This window comes from Camelus ferus, chromosome 5 (genome assembly GCF_009834535.1).
Source record: "Camelus ferus isolate YT-003-E chromosome 5, BCGSAC_Cfer_1.0, whole genome shotgun sequence".
Taxonomy (NCBI): domain Eukaryota; kingdom Metazoa; phylum Chordata; class Mammalia; order Artiodactyla; family Camelidae; genus Camelus; species Camelus ferus.
The window spans coordinates 36,270,726-36,282,000 of NC_045700.1; the positions used below are offsets into that span (position 1 = coordinate 36,270,726).

Here is an 11,275-nt window from a genome sequence, read left to right on the forward strand (position 1 = left end):
CAGGAAGACGTTCCCCCCGGAGAAGAACCTGTGCAGATAGCAAGAAGGATGGGAGGCTTAAGAGATGTGGAAAATCTTTGTAAAACTGTGTAAATGACAGAAAAGAGCACAGATGAGATAATAGTTAAGACTTAGATAAGACAATTAAAAATATACATATACTCAACATTTGATGCAATTTAGAGCAACATAATGAAAAATGATTTGCTTGGGCGAGAGCTAATTATATTTAGAGTTTAAAAAATAAGTCTACTCTTTCTTTTTAAACTCAGAAATTTGTTGTAACTGAGTCTTTAGACTCAGAACAAAGTTCATGATCAGCTCCCCCAAAGGCAATGCAGACAGTTCCCCGACTTATGACAGTTTGACTGATAATTTTTTGACTTTATGATGGTGTGAAAGCGATACTCATTCGGTGGCAACTGTACTTTGAATTTTGATCTTTTTCTGGGCCAGAGACACATGGTGTGATCCTCTCTCATGATGCTGGGCAACAGCAGCCCCAGCTCCCAGGCAGCCATGCGATCAAGAGGGTGAACAGCCTGATACGCTTACAAGCCTTCTGTACCCAATTACTCTTTCACTTTCAGTATTCAATAAATTACATGAGGTATTCAATACTTTATTATAAAACAGGTTTGTGTTAGATAATTTTTCCTAACTGTAGGCTGATGTAAGTGGTTCTGAGCACATTTAAAGTCAGCTAGGCTCAGCTATGATGTTCGTTATGGATGTATTAAATGCATTTTTGACTTATGATATTTTTAATTTACGATGGGTTTATTGGGGCATTACCCCATTGTAAGTTGAGGAAGATCTGTATTCACATAATTATTTTTGGAAGCAAGTAAGGAAAAAGTCCACTCTTAAAATGCTGAATCACAAACATCAAAATGTGATAGCCACATCAAAAATAAAAATAAATAAAGCCACACAAGATTCTTAAAGTTTTTCCATTACGTCCAAATCTGCAGACAAGAAAAAATACATTTCCTTTTTTTCTTTTTCTTTTTTCTTCTTCTTTTTTAACTCAGAATAGGTTCAGTGGGGGAGGGTATACCTCAGTGGTAGAGCGCATGCTTAGCATGCACAAGGTCCTGGGCTCAATCTCCAGTACCTCCTACTAAAAAATTAAATTAAAAATAATTAAAAAATACATAAAGAAATCTAGTTATCCACCCCCTCAAAAAAATTTAAAAAAAAAAAGGAGAGCAGTCCCTCAGAGTGTCTGGGAGGCTGTCATCCCAGGCTCGAAGAGGTTCGAAGTCCTCAGAAATGTCCACCAAGTAAAACATAACTATCAACTTTTAGGTTGTGCATTTTATTTCAGTCAACAGTTTTGGCGACCACATGGGACCTAGAGCAGACTTCTCTCCTTGGCCTGAACTCTATGAGGATCCGGAGCCTTGGTACCAGCAGAGGCTTCTCGGGCCCATCCGACTCCTCAGAGAGCCCAGATGAGTTTAGGTTAGTTATGATGTTCCTTGATTCATCTAGTATGAAAGTACACAGGCAGAATGAACCCAGAAACTCAATAACTACAGGAGGAGAACTTAAACCCATAAGGTTGCAGCTACAAGTCGCCAGAAGACACTGCTTTGAGAATGTCTGGTGGCATCCCAAGTTTGACGCTGTTCAGAAAACTCAAGTTTTTGGCATTACAGAAACTTGTCTGAAATCACATCTACAATGGTTACCTAGTTTTACCTTGGATATCTGAACTACAGTTATTCCATTTTGATTTTTAAATGCATTTTTCTCCTTAATGGCTAAAAAAAAAAAAAAAGGAATAGATTCAGGCTTTACTAGATCATTTGGCTTTTATCCTGTGTGAAGGATTTCCTGTTACTCTAACATTTCCTTTCCTCTGGAGTGCAGGAATCATAGGAAGTACAGATGCTCAGGTATCAGAGGGATTTTAAACCCCAGGGTGCCACACAGCGGCTATGGAACCTCTGACAAGGCACTTAACCTCCCCTAGCTTAACCTGTGAAAGCGAGTGAATAGCACCGACCTCACAGAAGTAGCTCAACGTTTCCGCACAGCGCCTGGAACTGAGCGCTAGCTCACCACCCTTACCAGTGTATGGCTTCATCTGTGATCAGTGGTCCACGTTCAGTGCCACTTTTACCAAACACAGCAGCAGTCCTTCTCCAACACTCACCATGGTAAGGCTGGTCACAGAGGTTTTCCCCCGAGCCTCCTTTCATCCAGACGTCAGATGAATTTGTGCTTGCTATGGCATGTCCATCCTTCAGAGCCAACCTGAACTGGGCAGCCCCATACAGAGACTGGTGCTCACACTTCCACCACAGCATGACATTCGAGTCGCAGCTGAACATTCTCAAGGAATCTGTGGATTTGGTGATATCAAGGCCGAGGCACTTCTGGGACTGCAAATGGAAGAGCCGATGCTGGGACACCCATTTCCAAAACATGTCCTTGGTTTGGTCACAGTCCACGGCTACTATCCAGTTGTTCAGTGGCTTGATGCACTTGCCTGTGTTTCCATTGACGATGGTGAATGAATCATTACCTGAGACAAGACAGGTAGTCAGAGAAGACATCTTAGGATTCTGAATTATGTGGTCGATGTACCTTGGCCCCTGCTTGCTAAGGAGAGTCTGAGCATGACTGAACTGTTTCCGCTCCCCAAGCTGTATAACTGCACTGCACTGCACAAGGTCAGAGGACAGTGACAGCCAGAGAGGCAGTTCAGTGTGGGGTAAGAGCATGTGCTTTGCAGCCAGTCTGCCTGGGTTTAGAGTCTGCTTCCACTACTTACTGGCCATGTGTGATCAGGGCAAGTTATTTACCTGTGGGGCCTCAGTTTCCTCCTTTGTAAAACTGTACTTTGTATGGTAGATGTGAGGATAAAATGTGCTCATACGTGCTACTGCCAATCAATGAAATATCTCCCCTCCCCCCTTATTTAATGAGATGAAGAAGCTCCTCAATTTCGACAGGTGGCCTATAGTCAATGAAAAACTTCCTGAGCCTATTCAGGACACAGTTCCGCCTTGCTTACTTACACTTTAGCTACCATGGCAGGGTAAATTATTATATGACATTAATGTGTCTCAGAGGAGATGGGGGAGAAGTAAAAGAGTGGCGTAAAGAGATGAGAGGAAATGGAGGTCTGGGCTCTGAGGGCAGCTCCACTGACCCATCTCCAGGAAGGTGACGGGAGGCTCTGGGGAAAGGCTCTGGGGACTGACTGTCTGGATTACCTATGGCAGCCAAACCTGAGCTTCAGGAATCCCCTGAGCTATGGATTCAAGGCCCAGTAGGTTCGGACAACAGAAAACTCAGAAGTAGCCAGTGTGAACTGAGGGAAAAGGGAGGAATGTCCCTGAATATCCCCTTGGCAGTTTTGCATGACCGGGAGAAGTAATGACAGAAACTGAAGTTCTGTTAACCTGGTGGAATGGGGACCTCAGAACAAAATTTAACTGGGTTTTATGCAAATAAAGTAATGCACTGTTTCTTGCACACATGAGTTCGTGGATCAAGATTCACGCCCGTTATTTATAAACTACAATTGAACAATTTGGTCAGTGCTTTTACAAGGAAACATTTTTTGAAGTTATAGCACAGAACCTCACATTGAGGAGCATAAAGTGAAACGGTTTAGACAGACGTAAGCAGTCTTTGTCAATAAACCAAAGGGTTCAGCAGAAGGAGCTGCAAAAATTTTACTTCCCTAAAGACACTTTCATTTTGATGCTAGCTTCACATTCAGTAGTTTTACTAACACTAAACACCTTTTCTAACAATAATTCACAGGCTTGAGGAGTTAAAAATTTTCATACTAAGGACTTGAGGGGAAATTCCACCATGTAAATAACAACTATAAAATTAAGTCCAATTCCAGTTTGAAATTAGGGCAAAATTTTTGTTTTTAATAGCAGTAGCAGCACCGAAGGAACCAACAGAAAGAGCAGCAACAAAATCTTTTAAAACTTTAAGTTATTTCTGATTTCAAATCTGTATTTTAAAATACTGCCTAGGGTTATCGCCTGGTATGTTTGGATAGCAGCTTCCATCCTCTCATCTTCTTTGACATCACTCTATCATTCTCTACTTTATGAACACAGTTCAGGAAGATGGTTAACAAAAAGGGAAACTATACTATCTTAGAAGATTACCACTCACACTTTCTCTAATGTCCTTCTCCCACCTATCCAATAGCCACTCAGACCTTGAGGTACCTCTTCCCCAACCTATTCCCTCTCCCCTCTCCAAAGTAAATCTTGCGTTCCAAAGTATCAGGAATTACTGCAGAGAAAAAGAAGTCTGCTTCTGCAGGACAGTGGGCGGTGGCCATCTTTGTTGGAACCTTCCCCATTCCTGCCCTGTAATCTCTCCGCTCTCTTTCCTGGGCACTTTGCACTGTGCCCTTTAACCCTAAGCAGATAAACTGGGCAAGCAGCAGTGTTGCCTACCTTTGCGGTTTGGAGTGCTAGATTTTCCAACTTGCCTTTGCAGAATCCAGTGGATTAGCTACAGCCCTTAGAACAGTGGAAAGAGCAGTGGAATAAGGTGTGAGTGGTCCTAGATTGAAGACCTACCTCTGCGACTGGTTAGCTGGGAGTCCTTGGGGATGTCACTTAATCTCTCCAGGGTCTTCTTATGTTTTTTTTGGGGGGGGGGATTAGGTTTATTTATTTATTTTTAATGGAGGTACTGGGGATTGAACCCAGGACCTCATGCATGCCAAGCACTCTACCACTGAGCTATACACGGGCCTGCCCCCCAGGGTCTTCTAATCTCCAAATTTCAGATGAAAGCAGAGGAGTATGATATTTAAGTCTCTTCCAGTACTGACATCCTATGCTTCCAAAAGTGCTCAGTCTCCCTAGCCTTGCAGGCTTTACTAGTCTCTGCTAAGTTCATCGCATATTGTTCTTGAACAGATGTCCACAACTTTGTCATGTCATGCTAACGCTAGGAGCACTTTAGGTCATTCAAATCCCATTTGTACTGGGCACGTGCACCTAGGTGACAGTGCTGCTTTATAAATACTCTTTGGAGGAAAAAATTTTACCCTTTCCCATTTAGTATATGTTTAACTTCAAGGACACCTGTAGACTTAACAAGCTTATAGGACCTCTGAAAGACTATAGGAGAGGTGTGGAGTAGCTATGTTGAGGAGGAGACGCCAAACTTCTCACCTAACTGCAGACATCTATGATTGTAGATACTTGCCTCATTCTAAATTTGTCTTTCAACCAAGTATATAATATCGATGCTTAATACCTATAGTGGTCACTTAGCAAAGACATTAATTATTGATATGATTTAAGGAAACTTGTTATTAACTTTCATACATAACGTACATGCAAGCATTCATACATAATATAAAACCTAGGGAGAGTCTTGTAGTCTCATGATGTTTCCCCATATCTTTCTTTACCCTTAGCAGAAGCTTTTCAGTCTGCCCCAGTCTTGTGACCTATTTGGATGGTAGGTTGAAGAGTGGGAAGAAAGACTGAAAAAGTGTGAAAGTAATTTCTTATTTAGAAAATCTGTTAAATAAGGATGTATAAAATATGTCAGGAATGCATTACATTTTGAAATGGTGACTGTAGAGCAATTTATCAAACAGATTCTTTATTGGTAGTCATATAACACATCTTGTTCACTTTACAGCCTCATGCTGGTCTTAAATGGAATTCTAATGTTTACCTCCAAATACAATATTGGGACAAGTCTAAAAGGCAGAGGTTGATGAAATGAAGCCTCATCACTCTTAGCACAACTTTCTTTGGGTTTCATTTTATAGAAACATTCTACTGGTGTTTGAGAGGAAATGGCTACTTAGCATTATCATAACTGAAAATGAATTTTTAGACCATCACAGGAAGAGGATCTCTTATTGTCTGATTGTTAAGTAACTCCTGTGCTACAAGCCCTAAACCAAAGAGCCTGGCACATTCCAAAGAGAAGCTAGTCATAAACATTTTGTAATCACAGACAAGGGGAGAGGAGATGGCTTGGGAAGGCAAGAAGAATAAATATTGAAGCTTTTTCAGTTTCAGGGGAATTGCCACAGCCCACACTGTCAAACATTTTGCAGAGATGCTACCATGTGTGCAGGGTAGATGCTACCATGTGTGCAGGGTATACAGTAGAAGAGAATCAGAAGTCTGGATTTGCCAGTTCAAAAACAGGTCCTGAAGTGACAGTTGGGTCCACAGCAGTGTAGTAGGAGTCACAAAGTCCTGGTGTTCAGACTAGATGGTGTGGGCTGGTGAGAACCTCAGGAGTCCCTGAAGGATTAGTTTACTTCAAGCTGTTAGCTCTCCAAGGAGGCAAAGAAATAAACTAACCAACTGGCATTTCTCCAAGGACACAAAGGTACTCCTCCAGCATCTGAGCAACTGAGACCACCTTGCGCAAACCTAGCCACATAGATGTGATGTAGGGCACGCCATCACCAGCATTGTGAAGCTGACACACTGCCAAACAAGCTACCCAAATGGCTGGGGTTTCAAAATTCCAGTGCTTCCCTTAATAGGGCCACCAGTCTGGTCTGAGGATGTGTGTAAGCTGACCAGAGAAGCTTCTAAGGGTGAGGAAGGATGCAGGAAAACAAACACCTATGAGGACCTAATGTAGGAAGAATGGCGTTAAGCTGGTGCTCTTTGCTTTGGGTATGAGAAAGGCCAGGCATTGCAGAGATTGCAAAAATTAAGGACATCTTGAGTTCTATGGGGGAGAGACAACAAGTAAGACTAAAGTAAATGTAGATGGAAGCCAAGAGTTTAGTGATTGAAAGACTAGTGTGTTTGGCTATAGTTAGTTGCTGCAGTGATAATTTTCTCCCAGGAATTATGGGGCAGGCAGAATAGAATTCTCATAGCAAGAAAAGGCCGGTAGTTTCCAACATGGAAAATAGAAGAATGCAGAGAGTGAATCACAACAGGGTCAACTAAAAGGTTCTTGATGTAGATGAGGTGATGCTGCTCATACTCTGAATGAGGTTTAAATCAGACAGTAACTTAGTCTAGCTGCAAAGAAAGTAAGTGCCACAAGCAAACTGAAGTTTTCCAGAAAACTCCCTTGACCATCCTTTACTTCCTCATTCTCTCAAGATAACAGAAGTGGTAAGTGGGGACGGCTCATTGATTGCTTGTTAAGCAGCCAGACGAAGGAATAAAGTCCTCAGCACACCTTTTGTCACGGCAAAAAGAGAAAGTAAAAGCAAATTCCGGCTGCTGCCAAGCAGGGTGGTGGGGCAGGCACTACCCAGAGCATCAGCCGAGGGTGTCTGTTCCTGGTACTGCTTCTGAAGTCAGAGGCTGGAGGTCTCCCAGCAAGCGACCCGAGATCCACCAAGGGACCTTTGGCGTTTTGGGGGTCGTTTGGAGCCGATAAGCCAATTAGAAGAAAGGGTCGCTGCTCCAGGCATTGGGGGAGGGCATCATAAGAGAATCATGATCATGGTCACTATAGGATACATGGCTTTTTGACGTGCACCATGGACGCAGTGAAGTTGGGGAACCGTTACTCTTTCTTGGCGCTGTGGGTGGAAAGCGCCTCTTCACGGTGAGGAGCCAAGGTAACCAAGGGGAGAAGTTGGGGCGAGATGGGAAGGATGGAGAGTGGGGGATGGGTGTTGAGAAGCCCTATCCTCTAGGGAAGCAAGATTTTAGAGGAGAGAGGACGAAGAAAGCAGGAGACTCGTCCAGTAAAGGCTGGGTGCTTCCTCTATAGTGGGCTACTTGCCCTCAGCACGAAAAAGCCCTGCCCTCCCACATCCCACCCCGTCCTCCTCCCGGACCCCCCATGGCAGTGGAGCGCCTTCTCCCCAGACCTCCTTTCGGCTCACTTGTCCCGCTCCAGCCCCGAGCAAAGCAGAGGTGACGTGACCCTGAAGCGCAGTCCTAACCCGAACCAAGGAAAGTCGGCCGACCTGGCGGCGTCGAGGTCCCCAGCCGGCCGGCGGGCGGACGCGTCTGCGGTTACCTGCGCGGCCAGAGGGCTCCACCAGCCCGAAGCACGGGAGGAGCAGCACAAGGAGCTTCGCCGCACGGGGAGGGGTCGCCCAGCGCATCCTCATCCTGAGCGGGCCCAAGCAAGCGGTTCAGCCGGTCCTCAGGGGCACTCGTCACCCACCCCTCCTAATAAGCCCAGCCAACCAAGCCAGCGCCTTTGCTCCGGGCCTCCAGGAGCCCCGGCTCCGCCCCCGCCGCCCTCGGCCAATCAGATCAGCAGATCTTCCGTCCCGGGGCGGGGCAGGCGGGGAAGTGGGTGGGGGATACCAGGCGGGAAGACGACGCGCGAGGAACTCGGCGCACCTGTGGTGGGTGGCCCCGTGAGGAGGCGGGCGGTCGCGCGAGCCCGAGAGCAGAGCGCGGCGCAGACTAGCGAGCCTGGGGGTCCTAGGCCCCGCCATTTCTTCAGTAAAATTGAGTAGACGCGGTCCTTGTTGGGATTTGGCACCGCCCTGATGGGTTTAGGACCTTGCTCTCTGCCTGACGCACCTCAGTCAGGGGTGACTTCTTCCTTTTGCACCGTCGGTCTGGAGGGGCACCCACGTCCCCTTGTACTCCAAAGAGGGAAGTGTGCACCCATCCTGTTGCGGCTGTGGTCGAGCCGAAGAATTCTGTCGTCCTTGGCAACGTCTTGCACATTTTGGTAGTGCAAACAAAGGTGAGGTAATGGCACAATGAAGTTCTTCGACTCGCAGTTGTTAAAGAATTAAAAGCAAGAGCTATTCGAGTGGCCCTGTAATACTTCCAAGGCTGATTTAGGCTTTTTAAGCATTTGGCCTTTGCAAGTAAGCTTTTTTTTTTTCTTAATAATTAAACAACAACAACAACAACAACAATAATAATCCAATAGAAATGTGGAAGTCTGAGTCCAAAACTGGTAATTGTGAGAGTAGAACTTATCGTCGCCCTGTGGGAACTGCTACCATGATAAATAGGGTGATCTAAGTTACCTAGATATGAATGTCCTATGTTTTAAAACCTGTATTTACTGAGCACATGGTGTGTGCGTGGGGTGGCCTCCCCCCTCCCTCTAAGGGTGAATTCTTCCAGGAGGAGGGGAACATGAAGTTAACCTTTCCTGATTCCAACCACCAAGGCTTCGCTGATGGCTCCCAAGTGTCCCTTGACACTTTTCTTTCCCCAGTTCTCTCACCCCCACCCCTTTTAGCTAAGTGTATATATTGAGCACCTGCCAGCACAGGAACTGGGCACCTCCCAGAATAAGGTAAAAGGACAACACCCTGCCCTCTCCAGCTTACTGAGTACTAGGGGAGACTGAGGCACACCCAATAACTCAGGGCAGAATGAATGGGGAGATTCCACAGAGCTTCAAGGAATGCAGTACCTCAGCTGGGCCTTGAAGAGTAGGTAACAGGCATTTGACCAGACACAGCTGGTGGGAGGAAAATAGTGACAGAAGGGAGACAGGAAAAGGCAAAGTAGTGTCAAGACAGTCAAGAGTCCAGTGTGGCCACCTTGCAGGATGCATGTGAGTCCGTGGATGTTGAAAGTAGCTCTGCTGGGGAACTAAGTGGAAATGACAGCAGAAAGGTGAGTGGTGGCTATTTTGTGAAGCACTTTGAATGTGAGAGTAAAGGCTTTGACTTGATTCTCTAGGGAATGGGCAGTGGAAAGTTCTAAGAAAGACCATCGCTGCTGCTCTGATTCCCTCCACATCCGTGGCTGCTTGCCTTTCTGATCCTGCCCAGCTTTGAGCTCCTGAGAGAGTGGTCTTACCTTCTTCATTAACACTGAGCACCAGGCCTGTCCCAGGAGTGAATTCTCAGTAAATATTAGTTTACTTAATTAATGAATTCCTAGAGCCGCTGCCTTAGCCTAGGGCCATATGAGCTCTGGCTTGCATGTATTGTGGTAGTTTCTCAATTGACCTCCCTGCCAACTGCTGTTATCCTCTCAAGTGAGTCGTGCTAAACGGGGTTTAGAATATGCCTTTCTTACACTCACATCCTTTCAGCGAAACTTGCTTATAGAAGGGGTTCCTAAATGGGAGTTCATGGGGATTGTGAACCCCCAAAATTGTATGCAGCTTTAAGAATGCATGAATGTGATTTCTTTTTCTTTTCTTTCTTTTTTTTTTTTTGGTGAGGAGGAGTCCAAGACTTTCATGAGAGTCTCAAAGAATGCCATTTTTTTATTCCATCCAAGATAAAACAAGCTCCCCTACAAGCTGAACCTTTATCCTTAATTACCTTCCTACATCTCTCCTTGATTTAAGCAACTTGTCTAAATCTGTCTTGCCTTTTCCTATCTCTGCCCATATATTTATATTTTGCCCTTATTATCAAGAATGCCTCTTTTCCCCCTCCCTTCTCTTAGTTCCAACTTTCTTGTTAAGGCCCTGCTCAAATCTCATGTTTTACATAAAATGTTTCTAAGATGGTCTATAACCCTTGGAGATTCCAAACATCTGTATAAGGTACATTCTGTTCATTTGGTACTAACACGTGCTACCCCCTGCTGCTGTTTTTTCTGTAGGTACATGCGCATTGACATTCCACCTGGGTTATAGATCCTAAATAAATATTTATTGTTTATGGTGACAATAAGCAGTGTATCCTTTAAGTCTCAACTTGAATGTCACTTCCTCAAAGACATCTTTCTTGACTCTGCAAGCTAGGTGAGCTTCCTCTGTGACAGGTTCTCAATGCACCCCACACTTTGTCTTGATAGCCCTTAGCACAGCTGGATTAAATAATTATGTGCTTGCTCGTCTGTTGAATGTCTGCCTCCCTCCCCAGGCTACAGGATCCATGGATGTGATGACTCTATCTGTTTTAGTCACTTCTGTGCCAAGGTCAGTAGCCATAAGTAAAGATACCAAGGTGGAAATTTAACCATAGAATTTGCATGAGTGTGTATGATTTTTACTATTATTTTATCCTCCGTTGCAATTAGAGAGAGGAACATAGCTTTTAAGACCCCTAAAATCATGTTTTTAGTTATAAAGTATCTAATACCTAAAAAAGAGTAGCTATGTTTGTGGGACTCCTCCTGATCATATCCACCTTACTCCCATGCAGAGGTAACCACTCCTCTGACTTGCTTATCATTCTTTACAGTTTCCTGCATATGATTCATTTCTTAAACAGTATATATAACTCTACATGTTTTATGTAAATAAAGTTAGTTCACGTTTTTTACCTACTTATCCTTTTTGCTCAGAATTATGCCTGTGACATTCATCTGTGTTGGCGTGTGTAGGTATACTTCATTCATTTTTACATATATTCCATTATAAGAATAAAACACACTTT

At 44.5% G+C, this 11,275-nt stretch overlaps 1 protein-coding gene across 1 annotated transcript in view; it reads right to left on the minus strand.

The window, feature by feature from the left end:
- LOC102515565 (lymphocyte antigen 75) overlaps window positions 1-8,147 on the minus strand; it is a 106,657-nt gene extending 98,510 nt beyond the window's left edge. The window contains 2 exon segments of the mRNA XM_006176792.3: window positions 2,165-2,536; window positions 7,972-8,147. Of these exon segments, the coding sequence (XP_006176854.1) occupies window positions 2,165-2,536; window positions 7,972-8,065 (466 nt within the window). The 5' untranslated portion in view covers window positions 8,066-8,147.
- Between the last annotated feature and the right edge of the window lie 3,128 nt (window positions 8,148-11,275).